At 38.9% G+C, this 20,989-nt stretch overlaps 1 protein-coding gene across 1 annotated transcript in view; it reads right to left on the reverse strand.

The window, feature by feature from the left end:
- MCTP2 (multiple C2 domains, transmembrane 2) overlaps positions 1–20,989 on the reverse strand; it is a 312,863-nt gene that overhangs the window by 24,662 nt on the left and 267,212 nt on the right. Inside the window, exon 19 of the mRNA XM_006897193.1 lies at positions 14,131–14,240. Coding sequence (XP_006897255.1) covers positions 14,131–14,240 — 110 coding nt within the window. The remainder of the gene's footprint in view (positions 1–14,130; positions 14,241–20,989) is intronic.

A 20,989-nucleotide genomic window follows, 5' to 3' on the forward strand; every position in this document is an offset into this window, starting at 1 on the left:
CAGACACACAGACACACACACACACACGCTATAGGAGGCAGTCAACATAACAGAGCAAGGAGACACTACACATGGTTCAAAGTCGGGAAGGATGTACACCAAGGACTTATTCTGTCTCCATACCTTTTAAATCTATATACAGAACAGATCATCCATTAGGCTGGGCTCTATGAGGAGGAATGTCACATCAGGATTGGGGGAAGATTCATCAATAGCCTGCATTATACAGATGACACAATTCTGCTTGCTGAAACTAGAAGGACCCAAAGTGCTTGCTGCAGAACATCAAGGAGTAGAGCCTTCAATGTGGACTGAAGCTCAACATCAAGAAAACAAAGATTCTCACTACTGGGCTGATTGGCAGCATCATGATAGATAGTGAAGAAATTAAGATTGTTAACAGCTTTAGTTTGCTTGGCTCCACAATCAACACTCTTGGTACTAGTAGCCAGGAAATCAAGAGAAGAATTGCACTGGGGAAGTTGGCTGTCAGGGACCTCTCCAGAGTACTGAAGAGCAACAATGTCAGTCTGGCGACTAAGATGTGCCTGATCCAGGCCATCGTCCTTGCAGTTGCTTGCTATGTGTCAGAGAGCTCGACAATGACTAGGGATGACTGATAGAGAATTGATGTCTTTAAGCTATGGTGCTGGAGAAGAGTGTTGAATATACACTGGACTACTAGGAGAACAAACAGTTTCATCCTAGAGAGGGTGAGACAAGGCTGCTCCTTGGAGGCAAGGACTCTGAAGCTTAGTCTGACAGACTTTGGACATATTGCAAGGAGGGACCAATTCTTGGAGAGGTACATCACGCTTGGGAGGGTGGAGGGACAGCGCAAGAGAGAAAGACCCTCGATGAGATGGATTGATTCAGTGACTGGGGTAATATGGGTAAGTGTCTCAGAGACATTAAAGTTGGCACAGCACAGAGAAGATTTCAGGGCTGTTGTACACAGGGTTGCTATGAGTCTCAAGTGACTCCAAGACACATGAAATCAACAACTCTCTCTCTCTCTCACACACATGCACATACATGGAAAATATATAAAAGTATTAAATGTAATAAATTCAATAAGTTAGAATAAGTATAAAGTATAATAATTTGGTGGTTTTGTAGACCTTAGAGTTGGAACCAACCCTTAGCTGACCCTCTTGCAGTTTTTCAGAGGCAGTCAGTCACAAGGGAAGAGACTGGTCATCATTTCCTGGAGCAGATGGTGGCCTTGAACCACATGTCTTTGGGACTGCACCACAGCTTCTTGCCAATACGCTAATAGACCAGAGCCTTGCAATTGATAGCCTTGAACCCCTACGGAGTTGGGTCACTAATGAATTCTTCCAACTCAGCAGCAATGAGGTTTAGTTGTGGGTTTTGGGTTTTTTGGTTTTTTTCCTGGACTTTTTAGCTAATAAAACAAAACAATCCACTTTTTTTTTTTAAAGTCAGTCATCTCTACACATAGAATTAGAAAACACTAGTGTGTTAATACAAAATGAAATGCAATAACTCTTGGAGAGAACTAAGGTCTTAAGTAAAATGTCATACTAATTTCCTCCAAAATGCTGATACTTTGAACAAGGGACACATGAACAGAAAGTAAAGTTTTTGGCCTCCCCCAAAAGGGATTCTAATAGGTAATTACTGCTTAAGGTTTATTTATATAGGTGAAGATGAGTAAAAATATAAAAAAAACCAAAACAAAGCAAAGGCAAAGAAGTAGCCAAAACAAAAAACACCACACCTGTCCTTCACGACCTTAGTTAGTGCCTGGTTGAGATGCTTATCATCTAAGTTTATACCAATAGTGTCATTTAAAAAAATCTCAAGCAAAAATTTTAAAAAGAAATAAATGGATACCAAGTTAGCAGAACCCGAGGTGACTCAAGCAGCAATCCTCTCTAGAGAAACACATTATCAGACCTGTGACTAATATACCCTAATAAAAAGCCAAGGAATAGAATTTCATCGTTAAAGCATTACAAAACACAAAAAGGACATAAATCACCATAAGTAAAAGCCAGCACAAATAACTGATAATGCATTCAGAAACAAAAAGACTTCAGATACAGGCATAAAAATGTATTATTACAAATAAAAATGTAACGCTTTATTAAACATTGTTGGTGCTAAGTGCCAGGGAGTTGACTGTGACACATAGTGACCCATGAAAACACATCTGAGCCTTGCCTGTTTCTGCACTAGCATCTCCACTGCAGCATGCGTCACTGGGTCAATCCATCTGCTTGAAAAGGACTGTTAAACAGAAACATCTCTATTGTTAAAGCTACCTCCAAATGTTTTTGCCATTCATTATTGCATCAGAATCAATTCATAACTGACCCTCCAGTGGCTTTTCAGAGGCTATAAACTGCATGAGAGGTGACTAGCCACTTAGTCCTTAGTGGTCTATGCCACTAAGGGTCACTGACAGGGTAGAGAACTCTGCGTCAATAACAGAGAACAAAATAAAAGTTGTTGATTGCCTTTGAGTCAAGCATGATTCATAGTGACCCTATGAACAAAAGGCCTAAAGCCCGTTTACAACTTATCGACTTTTACCAAAGTTCCAGAGGCATGTTGTTTAGGAAGTGGATGCCACTCCTGCTTCCAAATCTGTCACAGTATATTATTGTTGTTATATGCCGTTGAGTCGCACTTGATGTATAGTGACCCTATGAATGATGTTGTTGCTGTTGTTGTTGATTGCTGTTGAGTCAAGGTCAACTCATAGCGACTCTATGAATAAAAGACCTAATGCTTTTCCATAGCTATCATTGTTTTTCTAAGTTTACAGAGTTTCCAGAGGTATGTGGCTTAGGAAGTGGATGCCCACTCCTGCTTCCAAACCTTTTTTTACAAATGGGAGCTCCACCAAACACTGTTCACACTGGGAAACCATTTTGGTATCTGATATCCCCATGGAACAAGGATCAGCATACAGCAAACCCAGGTTACCTCATACAGCACAATGACAAAGAGTGATGTGCAAAGTGGCAGAATATTCCTCCAGATATAACAGCACTAGTCTCATTTAACAGTTTGTAGAGTATCTGTAGAGATTCCAGAGGCATCTATTTTAAAAAGTGGGTGCTACTCCTGCTTCCCAACATGAATCAGTCTGGAAGTTCATCCAAACACTGTATATAATGAGTAACCATTATGATATTTAACATGACTATGGAATAGTGTTCAGCGTCACAGCAACTCCAAGTTGTTCAGTACAGAAAATAGACAAATGATTGCTGTGTCCTTAAAGAATATTTTCCTAAAATTAGTAATTTGGCCCAAGGGCCGCAGAATTTAAGTCACACCCTTGAGCAGGCCTCTGCCTCTACTCCTAATCAGAACAGTAACACACAACAAATGGACCGCAGAAACTTCCCTTGCCTGGCTTCCACCAAGACAAGACTACCACCGCATCAGCCAGCCAGCCAACGTCCAGAGTGGAGGGAGACTATGTACAGCAGCTCTGAACCCTTCCCTGTCCTGAGCCAGTCTCACTAATTCTGACACACTAACCCCAATCACCCCAGTTACTGTATCAATCCATCTTATGTGGGATCTTCCTCTCCTGCACTGTCCCTCCACCCTTCTGAGCATGATGTCCTTCTCCAAGGACCAATCTCTCCTGGTCACGTGCCCAAGGTGAGGTGTAACTTCAAAATCCAATACACAAGGAGAGATTTGGCTTCACCCTCTCCAAAGTAGACCTATTTGTTTTCTTGGCAGTCCATGGTATGTTCAAGACTCTTCTCCAGCACCACACTCAAAGGCATCTATTCTTCTGTTATCCTTAGTCCTTGTTCAACTCTCTGAAGCCTAATAAGTAACTGAGAAGACCACAGCCTGGATTAGGCGCACCTTTGTATCTATACTGATTTCAGTGTTCTTCAGCACTTTGGAGAGGTCCATGACAGCAGATTTTTCCCTATGTAATTAATCTTTTGACTTTCTGACTGCTGATGTTTAAAGTGTTGACTGTGGATCCGAGCAAGCTGTAATTGCTAACAACCTTAACTCTTCTCCATCTATTATTGTGCTGCCATTGGCCTATTCGTGAGACTCGGTTTCTCGATGCTGAGCTTCAATCCATATTGAAAAATAGTCTTTGACCTTCTGCAGCAAGTGTTTCAGGTCCTCTTCAATTTCAGAAAGCAAGGCTGTATCATCTGCATATCATAGGTTGTTAATGAGTCTTCCTCCAATCTTGATGCCACTCTCCTCATAAAGTCCTGCTTGCCTAATGATCTGTTCTACATACAATCTGAAAAGGTATAAGGACAGGATGCAACCCTGGCACACTCCTTTCCTTATTTTGAACCATTATTTCCTTGTTCTGTTTTGAGGACTGCTTCCTGGTCCAAGAATAAATTTCACATAATTACAGTCAAGTGTTCTGACATTCCCATTTTCCTCAAGGTTAGCCACAATTTATTGTGATTCACACAGTCAAATGCCTTTGCATAGTCAATGAAACAGAGATAGAAATTTTTCTGGTACTCTCTGCTCTCTGTCAAGATCCATCTGACATTGGCAATAACAACCTTAATGCCACGACCTAAAAGTAGTAGGGCCATAAAGTCACCTATGATTCTCAGTGACTCTATGAACAACAGATCAATACATTGCCTTATTCTGCACCATATTAATCATACCCATCATGCTCAATCACATTTTTTTCAGTCACTCTGTCAATCCACCTCCTTGAAGATCTTCCTCTCTTTTGCTGACTATCTACAGTTTCCAGCGTGATGTCTTTATCCAAAGATTGGCCCCTCCTGACATGTCCAAGTATATTAAGATAAAATTTCACCATCCTTGCCTCTAAAGAGCACTTTGACTAAGGCAGACTTGTTTGTTCTTTTGGTAGTCTGAGGTCCATTACTTTCTCCACTACAATTCAAAAACATCTATTCTTCTGTCATCTTGTAGACATTATCCAACTTTCAGAAGTACAGGAAGCAACTAAAAAGACTATGGCTTGAATCAGTTGTCATTCTTGCTCTTTAGTACTTTAGAGAAGTCCCTGGCAACACATTTTCCCAATGCAACAATCAGATTTCTTGACTGCTGGTCCCATGAGCTCTGAGTATTGATCCAAGTGAAATAAAATCACTGACAGCTTCCCTTTCTATCTCGGTGTTGCTTATGATTTCAGTGGTGAAGGTATTTGTTTTCTTGAGGCTGATATGTAATCTATACTAAAGACCATAGTCTTAAATAGTCTACAATACATGCTAGAACTCTTTCCAGGCATAGTACATCATGTGGTTTTTTAATTCAAAATGGCCCATACCAATCCATTGTATATCAATAATCTCTAGAATGCTGATCTCGGTGTGTTCCATTTAATTTTCAACTACTTCAAATTTTCCTACAGTCATAATTTGTACATGCCATGTTCCAAAAATTAATAGTTGTTTGCAGATGTTTCTCCTCATATTTGAGTAACTTTCCATCTGAGCTCTAACTTTAATACTACAGCTACTTGTCTTTCTCTGTTATTTGTAGGGTTTGCAAAGGCCTGTTCTTTTAGAAGTAGATAGCCTTTCCTGCTCCCTGGTCTCTCTTAATCTAGGGACTCTGCTGAAACCTGTCCACCATGAGTGATCCTTCTGACATTTGACACACCAACAGCATCGTTTCCACTATCACAAAACATACACGTTACATCAGTACAGTGGAATAACAGACAAGTTTTGTACCAACAGGAGAATAATCAGATTGACTACATCTGTGGAAAAGAGTAGAAGGAGAAATTTAATATCAGCAGTGAAAACAAGGGCAGGAAATGACTGTAAAAGAGTGCAAAGTCAAACTGAAGTAGAAGAAAATGAAAACAAATCCATAAAAACCAAAATGAGACCTTGAGCTTACCCTAATTGTATGAAAAATCCACATAATAATAGAATTGATGCATTGACTACTAATGGGATGACATTAAGGGCATCATTCATGATAAAGACAAAGGGTCATTTATAAAGACAAAGGAAAAAGAAAAGTCCAAAATGACTTTTAGGAGAGACTTTGAAATTTTCAAATTTAGCAAGGAAACATAAGACTTTTGAAATATACAAACCAAATAGCAACATCAAAATATTGACACTGGAACTTGTCAAAACTACAAGAAACAGACTGATCCACAATCATTGTAAAACTTTTTAGCATAAATTTCTAAGAAATTAAGAGAATAGGCCAAATTCTTGCCTCCTCCACTAAAAATCTGATAAGAAAAAGGTCTGACTATGATAGTATATACATTTCTTGTTGTTATTAAGTGCTGTCAAGCATGACTCATAGCCACCCCATGAACAGAAGATCTAAATCTCGTCCTATCCTGTGACAATCTCACGATCTCTGACACAACAGAGCCCATTGCTGCAGGCCTTGTGTCAATCTATCTGTGTGAGGGTCTTCCCTTTTTTCATTGTCTATCTTTGCAAGCACAATATCCCTCTCCTAAGAATACTCTCTTACAGCAGCATGCCCACAGTACAGGAGACAAAGCTTCACCATCCTTGCCACCAATGATCATGGTGGCTGCCCTTTTTCCAAGACATTTTGTCCTTTTGGTAGTCCATGGGATATTCAGTACTATTCTCCAACAAAACAGTTCAACAACATCAGTTCTGGTTCTGTCATCATTTATTCATTGTCCAGCTCTCAGCGGCGTTAACAGGCGATGGAAAGGATCATGGCCTGAATCAGGTGCACCTTAGTCATCAAACTAATGTCAAACTCCTCAATAATTTGGGGAGGCCCTTGTCTGCAGACTTGTCCAGTGCATTATGTCCCCTGACTATTGGTACTAAATGTATTGACTGTGGATCCCAGTAAAATGAAGTGGTTGACAGCTTCAATCTTTTTCTAGTGAATAGTGGAAAAGAACAAGATTCCTAACAAGCTTTATTTTACTCTCATATGGACCATTTGTTGAGCCAGTGTTTCTGACCACAAAGCAGTTAAGCTAATATTGAGGAAGAAAAGAACAACTAGTTAGTCTCTACTTGTTTGGAGATTGTGCAAAGCAGTTCTTTGCCACAGAAGAATTTAAAATTGAAGTTTAAAACTTTTTTTAACCAAAATTAATGATAATGGGAATATCACACATGGAAATACACTATCCTTAGAGGGAATGTTTAGATTTAAATATTTACATTAGAAAGGCTGAGAATAACTGATCTTATCAACTCTATTTCAGAGTTAGAAAAAGAACAAGTCAAACCCCAAACACCAAGTCACTACTGCCCAGTTAGAACAGCCGCACAGCTGACCCTCCAGTAGGTTTTCGAAAGCAGTTAATTGCCAGGGAAAAAGTCACTCCTCCTTCTCCTAAGAAGACACAGGTAGGTTTGAACCACTAGAGAGTCTTGTCCTTTGTATTAGTAGCACAATCCCCTGTGAACTAGGTCACCACAGTAAAAAGAAGGGGTGGGGGGGGATAAAACCAATAGATTAGTACAAAATAAAGAAAATAGGCAGAAAGGATCCTTACAAAGCCAAGCATTGGTTCTTTGAAAATAGCAATAAAACTGATAAACTCTGTCAAAGAACATTAACAAAAAACCCCTGTCAATACTAAGTATAGAAGGGTAGACATTCTTATGCATTAACTAACATTAAAGATAAGAGGATTTCATGATTAACAAAAAGTATAGCAATATAAAGGAAATTGGTTAACAAAAAGTATAGCAATATAAAGGAAACTGGAAAACTTTTAGAAAATTATATTTTACCAAAGCATGAAAGAGGAAATAAAATGCTGAGTAGACATTTACATATTACAGAAACTGAGTCTCTAATTAGAAACATTCCCAAACAGGAAACTGCAGCCCCAGATGCTTCAGCAGCAAATCCTTCTGAGTATTTAAGGAAGTAATAAGAGCAGGCATCCACAAATTCTTGTAGAGAACAGATAAATAAAGAACATTCTCTAAACTGTTTCATATCCAATAACCATGCCTTGATAGGGAACTTCCAAGCATATTGGTCAATCTCAGTGATCATAGCTGCAAGAATCCAAAGCAAAATGAGAGCAAATAAAAACCATGTAGGAAAAGAGATAAAACTGAATTCATCCCATGAATGGAAAATTGGTTTAACATCTGAAAATCAATCACAATAATGTACACTACAGAAAAATAAACTAAAAATAAACTCACATATGACCATCACAAACATATGAATGCACAGCATTTCTCTACCAAATTCTTCTCAGTAGTTGTGTGTGTGTGTGTGTGTGTGTGTGTGTGTGTGTGATGCACATTTATCTATGTAAGAACAGTGGTGTTTGTGTCTTCTCTCCTGTGCTGTCCCTCCACCCTCCCAAGCTGATGTCTTAAAATTATTCTGGTAAGGTTATAGGAGCAGGTACATCCTCTCACAACAGACTGACTTCCTTGTATTAACAGGATCATTATATTCCTTGTTTCAAAACTTGTACAAATCAAGTTCCCTGAATCTCCGCTGACAGAGATTAAAGGAACAAAGTCCTGGGTACCCTCCTTGGCCTTTCTGCCTTCATTCTTTATCCCTTTAGATATGTTATTGTACTCTCTATTGCTTCTCGGACTTTTGGCTAAGATCAAGTGTAGATATGTTACTCGGGAATTGAATAGAAGATGAGTAAATATTCCTGAGAACCAGAATGCAATTCAAACAGAATGTAGCTAGCTTTTCACCTTCATTGCTCAGTATTTCTCAAATGTCTGGCTGGGGTGTCTTACTTCCCATGTGCTCTGCAAACTTTCTTTTGGAATCTTTGCAAGGATGACTTCTCTGTTTTTCTGGATCCATCTAATTCTCTGATTATGGAAGAATACAACGTTTGCTGCCATGATTCCATAGCAATAGAACATATGCATTGACCCTACACCTGCCTCTTCTGCCTGCTGTCTGCTTTCGTCAGCTGGCCTTGAGTAAATCCTGACTCACGGGACTTCCTGCACAAGTGAAGGTAGTGCCGCCAGCCCCTGCAGCAACTCTGTGGTCAGCTGTGGTCTGGACCATAAGGACTCAACCTGTTTTCATTGGCTGATTTCCTTCATAGTCTGTCCTAGTCTGGAGTTCTAATGCAGGATCACAGCAACATGGAACTCTCCATTGGCTGACTGTTAGTGGTTGTGTATAAGGAGGGGCAATGGCTGCATATCAGACCTGAGATTCCCACAAAGAATGTGCAAATTCTATCACTGAGATACCAATGTGCATGCCTAGTAACTATGCAGGCTATACTGCTGATTAAATGTTTTTATTTGACACATGCATAAACTGAAAATACCTCTAAAATTAGATAAGGTATGATAGGGAAAATACAAAGCAGTCTGGCCCACACCATTATGATAGTCCTGGAATCCTCCCAGCCCCTATCAAGGAAGCCTTGTGCTCTGGGGGTTTTATTTAAGTCAGTCTATTTATTTGCCAGTTGCCAAAAGTAGGGTACAACTTTTCCTCCTTCTTCAGCATTGAATTACAATGGAATTCCAGCAGAGTTACACATGACGTCCCACTTGAATGCCCAGCAGGAACTTGAAGGTCACTGCAATAATGAATGGCCAAAGGATTAATAGGAATTGAGCCTCATGAGCCTTCCTAAGATGCAGCTGGGAAGAACAGTGCCCTGTTCATTGGCTGAAAACACGCCTCAGCCATGGCCACCACAGCTGTGCTGGGCACAGCCACCCTCAAATGCACTTGCGGCATTGGGGGCCTAATTGAATCACTCTGTTCTCTCTTCTCATCAGACACATTTCCTTTACCATTATCGACTGCACAACAGCTGCCTTTTTCTATTAGAGACAGTCCAGCACAGGGACAGTTTTACCAAAGAGCACATCCTTCCTTCCTTGGTCTCACCCCCACTCCGCACATCCTCTCTCCTTGCTGCCAATATTATTTCCTTCCACTCCAGACCCTGCATGCTCTGGATCTACTCCAAGTTTATCAGTCTCCATTATCTACCATACCAAAAAACAAAGCAAAGACCAGCCACACAGAAATAAAGAAGCGCATTCCATTCAGTTCAGTCTCCAGGAAACGTCATGGGTGCCAGAGAGAATTGTACCCCACAGGGTTTTCATCCAAGGCACCTTTGAGCGGACTCAAATTTCGAACCTTTTGATTACCAATCAGGTGTGTTAATCATTTGTATCACACAGGGACCCCCTGACAGACACTTACCTAGATTATGTACATCGCCATCTACTCCACTGGGTTTTGAGTCTTTCACAAGGGACTGCCATCATCTGAAACCTCTCTAAACAATGCCCTGCTAAGCCATCTCTTCTTATTCTTAGAGATGAGGATAAGTTATTACTTTTTAGTTCTTTCTTCTGTTACCTGGTCCTTTTCTACAGCTCTTCAACATCCTATCTTTGTTGTTAATCAACAAGATTAACAGCAGAGAAGTCAATTTTCAACACACAGCCCCCTTAGGCTACAGAGTTCAAGTACCCTGTGGGATTTCCTAGGCTAGAAGCAGACTGCCAAGTCTTTCCTCTGTGGAGTTTTTGGGTGGGCCTGACTATCCTGAGTTGACTGCTTCTACGTTAGCAAACAAATGCTCATCCTGGGTTTCTTTACTGAGCACTAGGGCCTCTGTTGAGGGAGAAAGATGGCTGATCTCCTCCCATGTGATTTACTGCCTCTGAAAACCTACTGGATGGTCAGCTATGGGTCTGTTTCAACTTGATGGGAAGCAGCAACAACAGTGCCCTTGAACTCTGATTGTCAATTACTTATTTTTCTCTCTCTGTGGGGGAAAAAAAGTATTTCACAAGACTATGGCATCATGGCACAGTATTGAAGTAGGGTCCAAATCAATGACTCACCAGTCCTGTGACCTTGAACTATACATTTAAACACTGTCCTCTGGCTTCCTCAACTGTAAAATGCAGATATAATCTTTATACAGTACTGTTGTTAGAATGAGTAAAAGGGCTATGACATGTAAAGGGCTTAGAAAGGCACCTACGCAGTCACACGGTGGGACATATCACTGCTGTTATTGAAATAGTTTGCTTTTCTAGGCCTGTCACCTTGACACTCAATAACTGACAAGTGAAGAAATGAATAAAGAATTAGGATTCCTTTATCATCAACATACTTTCACTACTCTTTATTAGCTATTTTGAAAGATAAACTCATGATCATTTGTCAGTTTATTTGAAACCTAGAGGAAAAAGTAGATCCACATGTATACATGTGAGTGAAAAATCCTATAACTTTTTAAACTTTCTTCTAACAAGATACTGATAATGAGAAGGATAAAGGAGAAATTCAATAAAAACTGACAAAATTGGCTTAAAAGTATTCTTTTTACTAATTGTAGAAAACCAAACAGCCATGTTCCTTATGTTGGTATTAAAATTATCCTTCAAGGGAAATTTAATTTTAATATGCAACTTAAGAAACACAATGTATTTAGAAACACAGTATTCATAATGAAAGTTCTACATTAGGTGTTTAAGCTTTCAAATTTATGGCCTTTCCCCATATTTTATTAGTCAAAACTTTTGTTCATTTTTTCACATTGTCTTCTTAAACCATAAAGTATGTAAGTATATGTTTTCTGTCCGTATAAACCTTTTACATTAAAAGTTAAGATGATATCCACAGGTATGACCAACAAATAGGACAAGTATTAACTAGCCCATAGAAAGAAAATCAGGCTTATGCAATTATCTTAGACTTAAGGAGAGAAAGGTACACTTGAGTTTTGTTGTTGTTGTTGTTTGCCATCGAGTTGCCTGTGGCTTATAGTGACCTTATGTACAACAGCCCTAAACCCTGCTCTGTCCTGTGCCAATCACACTGTATCTGACACACCCACCCCGATTACCCCAGTCACTGAATTAATCCACCTCATAGAGGGTCTTCTCCTCCTGCACTGTCCCTCCACACTCCCAAGCATGATATCCCTCTCCAAGGACCGGTCCCTCCTTACAACATGTCCAAAATATGTCAGACGAAGCCTCAGAATCCTTCCCTCCAAGGAGCAGCCTGGCTTCACCCTCTCTAGGATGAACCTGTTCATTTTCTTAGCAGTCCATGGTACATTCAATACTCTTCTCCAGAACCACAGCTCAAAGGCATCAATTTTTCTTCTATCCTCCCTAGTCACTGTCCAGCTCTCTAATGTATAGAAGGTGACTGCAAAGACCATGGCCTGTATCAGACAGACTTCAGTCTCTAGAGTGACATTATTGCTCATTAGTATTTTGGAATATTGCAAAGGAAAAAAGTAATCAAAAGAAAACACTCCCACATCAAGTATCTGTTTCAAACCATCAGTCTCTCCAGTGGGGAAAGAATGAGACATTCTCCTTCTGTAAAGATCACAAACTTGGAAAACATATTGTTGTTGTTATATACCATCAAATCAACTATAACTAATAGTGACCCTATAAACAACAGATCTGAACCTTTTCCTATCCTGGGATGCCTCATGACCTCTGTCCTTTGCAAGGCCACTGTGTTAGTCACTATGCCAATCCATCTCCTTGGGGTCCTCTTCTCTTTCACTGATGTCTCCTAGTAAGATGCCTCTCTTTAAGGAGAGGTTCCTTCTGAAAATATGTTCAAAGTAAATGAGACAAACTTTCTCTTATCATCTTTGCCTCTTAAGTAACATGCTGGTTGTACTTCTTTTTTTAAAATTTATATATATATATACACACACACACACATACATACATACATATATATCTCTATATCTATATCTATCTATCTATTTATTTATTTTAATGTACTTCTTTTAAAACAAAATTGTATGTTCTTTTGGCAGACCATGGAGTCCATGGTATATTTAATAATCTTTGTCAACACCATAGTTCAAATTCATTGATTCTTCTTTAGTTATCCTCACCTGCTTTACAACTTTCAGATGCATGGGAAGCAACTGAAAAGCCCATGGCTTCTAAAAGGCTCACCTTAGTCTTTAAACTGATATACTTGCTCTTTAACATTCTGGAGAGGATCGTAACATCAAATTTCTTCAATGTAACATGTCTTTTCATATCTTGACTGCTGCTACCATGGATATTGATTTAAATCGTTGATGTGTTTAATCTTTTTTCTCCAACTATAAGGCTGTGTCTCTTGGCCCAGTGGTGAGGATTTCTGTTTTCTTGATGCTGAGATTTTATCTGTATTGAAAGCTGTAGTCTTTGGTTTTCTGCAGTAAATGCTTCAAGTTTTCTTCAGTTTCTTCAAGAAGGATGTACCATCTGCACAATGCAAGCTGTTGGGGATAAGCCCTATGGGACAGGGCTAGGCTGTCCTACAAGGTGGCTCAGAGTCAGGATAGTTTGATAACAGCAAATTCTGTTTGGTTTTATTCAGTGGCACCAGATGAAAAACACATACATAGAGTTCACATCACGTAAAATGAAACAAACTCCTTGAATGGTAAAAACAGCCTTTCTCATGTAAGCTCTCCAAGATAATTTCGTTTTGAGACCCAGTTGGCAGTAAATACAGGTTGGATTTGGGTCAAATGCCACCTACCACTTGTTTTTGCAAATAAAGTTTTACTGGAACTCAGTCACTTCCGTTCATTTACATATCATCTATGTCTGTTTTGACAATTTAATGACAGAACTGAGAAGTTGCTACAGAAATTACATGACACCAAGCTTACCATATTTGCTCTCTGTACAGGAACAATTTGTCAACTCCTTCCCAAAGGCATTCACATACATAATAAAAAAAAGCTTCCTATCTATGCACCCATGATGGCACTATGCATGTGTCAGTCTTTGGAGAATGGAAAACACATGCGGACCCAGCGTCATTTAGAGTATTCTTAGGTTCCTTTTCATTTCTGAGGAGGGTAACCATAATTTATCACCTAAATGGGAATCTTTTGGAGAATGCAAAGGGCACTATGTATAATTGCATTGAAACAATTGGTGTAAATCAGGCCATCTGGCCACCCTCCTTCGGAGACACTGCCCACCTGTGAGGTTGACAAGCCCCAAAACATTAGCCTTCCAAAGTCAAACAGGACTTGCAAGCACTGCTCCCTTTTTTAATCCCCATATATGATCCCACTTTTCCCACCCCACTGCCTGGACTTATGGGTGAACAGTTCTATTTTAAGCACCAAAACAATGACTTAGAACTTACTTTTTAATTCTTTCTCCAAAAGAAGCGATTTCCTCCAAGATGTTCTGAACAGTTGAAACAATATCTTGTACCATATAGATTCTTTCAATTAAACCCTTTTTCTCAGATTCCTAGGAAACAAAGGAAAGATGTAACTTAGTTACTTTAACTCTATTGTGCTGGGTAGTCTAGTGGCAAGAAGCTATGCTGCAATCCCAAAGGTACACAGTTTGAACCCACCAGCTGCTCTGCCAGAGAAAGATGGGTTTATGGCCCCTGTGTGATTTGCCTCATAAAAACCCACTGGAGGGTCAGGTATGGGGCAATTCTGATTTCGTGGTACATAATAATGCCAACAACAACAGCAAGTAATAATGTAGTTTTATAACCAGAGTGATTCCAGGGTATAATTTACATTTTTACCACTGGAATATTTACTAATTCCAATGACAAATAGCTACTTAGTCATCCAGATGCTCCCTTAGGTAATATGTACCACCTCAGTTCCTTTCGTATTATGAGGGAATGAACAATATCCTCAAAGCAGCAGGGACTTAACTCTCCTTATGTTGGCCAAACTGCAGCCCTCTGAAAAATCCACAATTCTTTCCAGCTGGTGGCCCTGATTATGCCTGAGTTCTCACAGTTAACTCACTGCCATCAAGTTGGAATCAATTCATATTTGATACTCTAGTGAGTTTTCAGAGGTTGTAAATCTCATGGGAGTAAATTGCCCATCCTTCTTCCTAGGAGATGGTTTTGATCTGCCTACACTTGAGTTGCAGTGCAACTCTCGAACAATAGTCTACCAGAGATCATATCTTCCCCAGGTGCTTGCAAACTCACTCAATCCTCTTCCATCACAGTCATTTATACATATTCTGGCTGGCAACGATGTGGCATCTGGATATACAGAAAATACTCAAATTTTATTGGTTTGCACATGATCATATTGTGGTTTATATAATTAACTATTATAAACTTGTATCTTAAAACATAGTAAAATATGCATCACAAAATGCTTGGCATTTAAACTAGTTTTATGTTGGAAATTCAGTGATACAAATTACATTGACTATGTTATACAACAGGGGGCTTTGGTATGTTAGTGGTAAGGAGTTGTGCTGCGAATCAAAAGGCACATGGTTCAAATCTACTGGCTGCTCATAGAGAAAAAGAGGGGCACTCTTTTTCCATGTGCTTTGCTGCCTCTGAAAAACCACTGGTGGGTTAGATATGAATTAGTTCTGACTCGAGGTACATAGTACAGCATGTTATAAAGCAACCTAGATGCCAACAAACTGTTTCCAATTGTCCTCATCATCCTTAACAAAAATTTAGTATCTCTCACCTCTCCCCACACACTCCTTGTAACCCTATTAAACATGTATCACTGTACATTTGTCTGTTTTGAGTATTTCATATAAGTGAGATGTCATGGGCTGAACTGTGTCCCCTAAAATACATGTATATGTAATGGTGTCATATGGAAGCTGATTAGGTACAAGGAGAATTCCTCCAGAGTGTGGTCTATAGTACCATTTATCTTGCTGGAGGGAAAAGCAGAGGGAAACAAGTTGAGAGGTGCCCACAGAAAGAAGAAGGAATGTGTCTTTTTGGGCTCAGATTCCTGCACTATGAAGATATGGAGGTCTTCAGAGATCACTAGGCCTACAGGTAACTTTTTTGCTTTCCTTCAGGAACTTTCTTTCACAATTGACAGAGAGAGGAAGAATGGGAACTTCCCTAGTTTTGGCATCCAGACTTGGATGTAAGGTCTCCTAAACTGTAAGAAAATAAATTTCTGTTATTAAAGCTATCTACTTGCACTATCTCTATTAGAGTACTACTAGATAGTTAAGTCATCTGGTAAAAGCAAATTTCATCCTCCTGTGATTGATTTACTTCATTTAGTAGAATGATTAAAGTTTATTTGTTTTGTAGCACATATTTAATTATCTGATAGCTGCAAGGAAAACTCATCAACAATTTGTGTTATGCAAATGACACAACCCTGCTTGCTGAAACTGAGGAAGACCTGAAGTGCTTGCTGCAGAAGTCCTTGACTACAGCCTTCAATATGGATTGAAGCTCAACATCAAGAAAACAAAGATTTTCACCATAAGGCCAATTGGCAGCATCATGATAGCTAGTGAAGAGATTGAGATTGTTAACAGCTTTAGTTTGCTTGGCTCCACAATCACCACTCTTGGTATCAGAAGACCAAAAATTAAAAGATGAATTGCAATGGGAAAGTCTGCTGTCGGAGACCTCTCCAAAGTAATGGATAGCAACAATGTCAGTCTCTAGACTAAGGTTCATGTGATCCAGACTACAGTCTTTGCAATTACTTGCTATGCCTCAGAAAGTTGTACAATGACTAGGGATGGTAGAAGGAAAATTGATGTCTTTGGGCTGTGGTGCAGGCAAAGAGTATTGAATATACCATGGACTGCTAAGAGAACAAATAGGTTCATTCTAGAAAGGGTGAGATCAGGCTGCTTCTTGGAGGCAAGGATTCTGAAGCTTTGTCTGACATATTTTGGACATGTTGCAAAGCGGGATCAGTCCTTGGAGAGGGATGTCATACTTAGGAGGGTGGAGGGACAACACAGGAGAAGAAGACCTTCGATAAGATGGACTGATTCCGTCACTGGGGTAATGGGGGTAGGTGTGTCAGAGACAATAAGATTGGCACAGGATTAGCAGGGTTTTGGGCTGTTGTACATAAGGACGCTATGAGCCACAGGCGACTCAGTGGCACATAACAACAACATAGCTGAAAGATACTCTGTCTTATAGATACATCATATTTTGTGTATCCATTCATCTCTCAATGGACATAGACAATGAATTTCTTAGACCTGTCATTTTTTAGTCAAACTTTAGTACATTTATATCAATACAGGACTGATCAACTATTCAGTTATTTTTGGTAACTTGCCCTTCAGTTACAAAGAAAAATAAACCCAAAAAAAGCATCTAACAAAATCTACAACTTTCAGAAGACTAACAAAACCCTTGATTAGTATATAATGAAGATTAGTTTCTTTTATTTTTTTTTTTTTTGTCAAATTTATCTGGGTCAGAGGCACTCAATAGTAATAATCTAAACAATAAATGGTTTCAGATGCAGATTTCCATTCATCTGATGCTCAATCTTAATAATCTTCCAGAGGGAGTATTCTGACCCATTTGCTAAATCCACAGCCGTTAGATTACTTTTTTTTACATCATTATCAAAGCATATTTTGAAAAAATACATTACAGGACAGAGTTTTTATAACTTTTGAGTCTCTAAACACACAGGAAACAGTACATTGCTTTACCAACCAACACCGTGATAACTACTCTGTGAATATCAAGCCCACTGAAGAGAATGTGTTTGAATGAATTAAATAAAACTTAAAAAGAAATGATCAGGATTCCCTTGGAGTTCAGCATTTCTTCCATGAGAATGTGGAATCAAGATGCATTAATAATTTGTGACTGGAATGCAAAAAAAAAAAAGGAGAGACGGACTAGCATTTGGAAAACATGAAGGTGGTTACATTAATGAGTCTAGAGAGCAAATGGTTGAATTTTGTACAATGATTTATTCATAGCAAACAACTTTTTAGAAAAACACAAATAGTAACTGTACACATAGACCTCTCTACGCACACATGAGATTGACTATATCTGTAGAAAAATAGATGATGAAGGCCAATATCAGCAGTCAAAACCAGAGGAGGGACTGACTGAAACAAACTATCATGTGCAAACTAGAGTTGAAGACAATTTTTAAAAATCCATAAGAACCAAAAGACAATCTTTGGTTGGCATCCATCTGATCTGAATTTAAAATCCATTTCATTTTATTCACTATGATTACGACTATATTATATGACTATGAATACTAATGACTGAAGACCAGATGATTTGTAGGATGAGAAAAAGGATAACATGCACTGAGAAAGCAAATGGCTGTTACAAAGGCAAAAGAGAAAGAAGAACCCCCCCAAAAAACACACAAACAAAAACACCAAAATGAGAAGCGTTCCACTGGAACATATTCGAGGCAAAAATAAAAGGCAGAAATGACAGAGTAAAACAGCAGAGCAGAAGATTTCAAAGGCAACTTGAGAAAATGCAAAATACTAGAACAAATATTCAGAAAATTAAAGAAAGAAGAACACAGTAGGCATTTTTAAAGTTGAAAGAACTGAAAAATACATTTAAGCCTTCAGTTGCAATTCTGAAGGATTCTATGGACTAACTCTAGAATGCTGCAGGAAAGAAAATACAGAATGATTGTGACAAAAACAACAGGTTGATATTGAACCATTTCAGGAAGTAGCATAACCAATGAGAATGAAGGGAAAATTCCACTAAAGGCATTGGTAAAAAAGAAGGCCCCAGGAATTGATAGAATGCCAAGAGAAATGCTTCAACAAATAGATGTGATCTGGATGTGCTCACTAGTGTATGTCAAGAAACCTGGAAGACATCTACCTAACCAAATGACTGGAAAAGAAGCTTGCTCTCATTCCCCCAAAATGCAACAACATTCCTAACAGAATGCAAAAATTATTGAACAATATCATTATCATTATATGCAAATAAAATCTTGCTGAAGATTTTTTAAAACAGTATATCGGCAGAACTATGAGGAATTCAAACTGGATTCAGAAGAGGACATGGCATAAGGAATATCAATGCTGATGTTAGATGGTTCTTGGCCGAAAGTAGAGAATACCAGAAAGGTATTTACATGTCTTTCACTGGCTACGCAAAAACATTTGACTGTGTGGATCATAATACATTTTAGCTAATATTGAGAAGAATGGAAATCCCAGAACACTAAATTGTGTTCATAAAAAACCTATACCAATCCAAGAATCTGCTGTCTGAATACAACAAGGGGACACTGTATGTTATAAAATCAGAAAAGATGTGCATCTCTGGAAATGGTTATATTCTTTCTCCTTATCTATTCAATCTGTATATGGAGCAACTCATTCAAGAAGCTGAACTATATGAAGAAGAATGTGGCATCCGGTTTGAAGGAAAATCATCAATATTCTGCATTATGCAAATGATACAACCTTGTTTGTTGAAAGTGAACAACCACTCCAGAAGATAAACGATGATAGTTTTCAATATAGTAAACATCTCAACATCAAGAAAATAAAAATCCTCATTGTCTCAGAGAAAAGATTGAAAGTGTCAACAATTTCATTTTATTTGGATCCGTAATCAATACCTATAGAAACAGCAGTCATGAAATCAAGAGATGTGTTGTATTGGGGAAAATCTGCTGTCAAGGACTTCTCCAAAGTGCTAAAGGGCAGGATGCCCACTCAAAGGCTAAAGTGCCCATGATGCAAACCGTGATGTTTTCAATTATTGCATATGCATCTGAAAATTGGTCAGTGACAAAAGAAGAAGAATTGATGCCTTTGAGTCGTGGTGTTGGAGAGGAGTATCGCATGGACTGTTAAAAGAACAAATAAATCTGCCTTGAAGGAAGTGAACTAGGGTGCTCCTTAGATGATGAAAAATTATCTCACATACTTAGGGTTCATTGTCAGAGATGCCATTCCTCAGAAGTAGACATCATCCTGAGAAAGGTGGAGGGTCAGATAAGGAGGGGAAGACCCCCAACAAGGCGGAGTGATACCGTTACTCTAACAATGGGCTTGAGCATATGAGAAATGGTTAGGATGACACAGGAGAGGGCAAGGTTCACATGTGCTTTTCACAGGATTGCTAGAAAACATAGTTGACTTGATGGCACCAAACAACAGTCATGAGAACCTTCACAATCCCATAAACAGAGCATGCATGTTTTAAAGTCCCTGTGTAGGTTAGTATACTCTGAGGACTGAATCCGCACAGGCTATTCTCAAGGAGGCTATACGTCAATTGTTTTTCTTCAAGGAATTTAAGAAAACAGAAGTGTACCTTCCTGGCTCTAAACTTCTCTATATGAAAGCTTTATCTGTTTAGAATCATGAATGCATTATCACCATGTTAGGTGGCTAACGTCTATAGAAGGGAACTCTGGTGGACTGGTGGTAAGGACATGTCTAGCAATGCTAAAGCAGCCTGTGGTTTGAATCCACCAGCTGGACTGCAGGAGAAAGACAGGCAATATCCTTCAGTGCAATTACTGCCAATCAATGACCTGCTGGAGGGTTAACTGTGAGTTGGTTAAGACCCGATGGTACTTAACAACAATATGTATAAATGGAATTTGTGAATACTAAAATTTTGGGAATAAAAGACTCATTAAAGAGTGATGCCTTACACTTCTTTTTATATTATGATACCATGTTCTAGGTCCTCTAGAAACTTTTTTTCTTACTGAGATTTAGCCAATAAACTCTCAGCCTTGCATATCCAGGTCATCATAGTCACTAATAAATGAAACAGAAAATTGAAAAGCATGCTATAGCACTCACAAGAATTACCTTGCCTAATATATGGAATCTGAAACCACAAACAACCCTAATGAATCTAGAATTTTATGACCTCTGGTGGCTGAGTGCCATGGGGTTGTGCTGCCAACTTAAAGTCAAGTAGCTTGAATTCATCAGCTGTTCTGTAGTAGAAAGATGGGTAATATTCATCTGCATGACTTAAACCCTCTAAAAACCTGCTAGAGTGTTTGCCTTGACAGCACATAATAACAACAATAGAAGTGTATGTGGCTAAGAATTGCATTAAATTACTGATCAAAGACTGAATTTGACAGATCATTTCTATAACACCTTTCTGTGCAACAAAATTTTTCCACTCATTCTTCAATTTATAGCAAAGTAGACCAATGGAATGAAGGAAAATCCAAAATCTGACAGCAACTGCATGTAAAATGATTAGTGTAGCAGAAGTGATC

Source organism: Elephantulus edwardii, unplaced genomic scaffold (assembly GCF_000299155.1).
Source record: "Elephantulus edwardii isolate Elephantulus edwardi_28Jun2011 unplaced genomic scaffold, EleEdw1.0 scaffold00204, whole genome shotgun sequence".
NCBI lineage: Eukaryota > Metazoa > Chordata > Mammalia > Macroscelidea > Macroscelididae > Elephantulus > Elephantulus edwardii.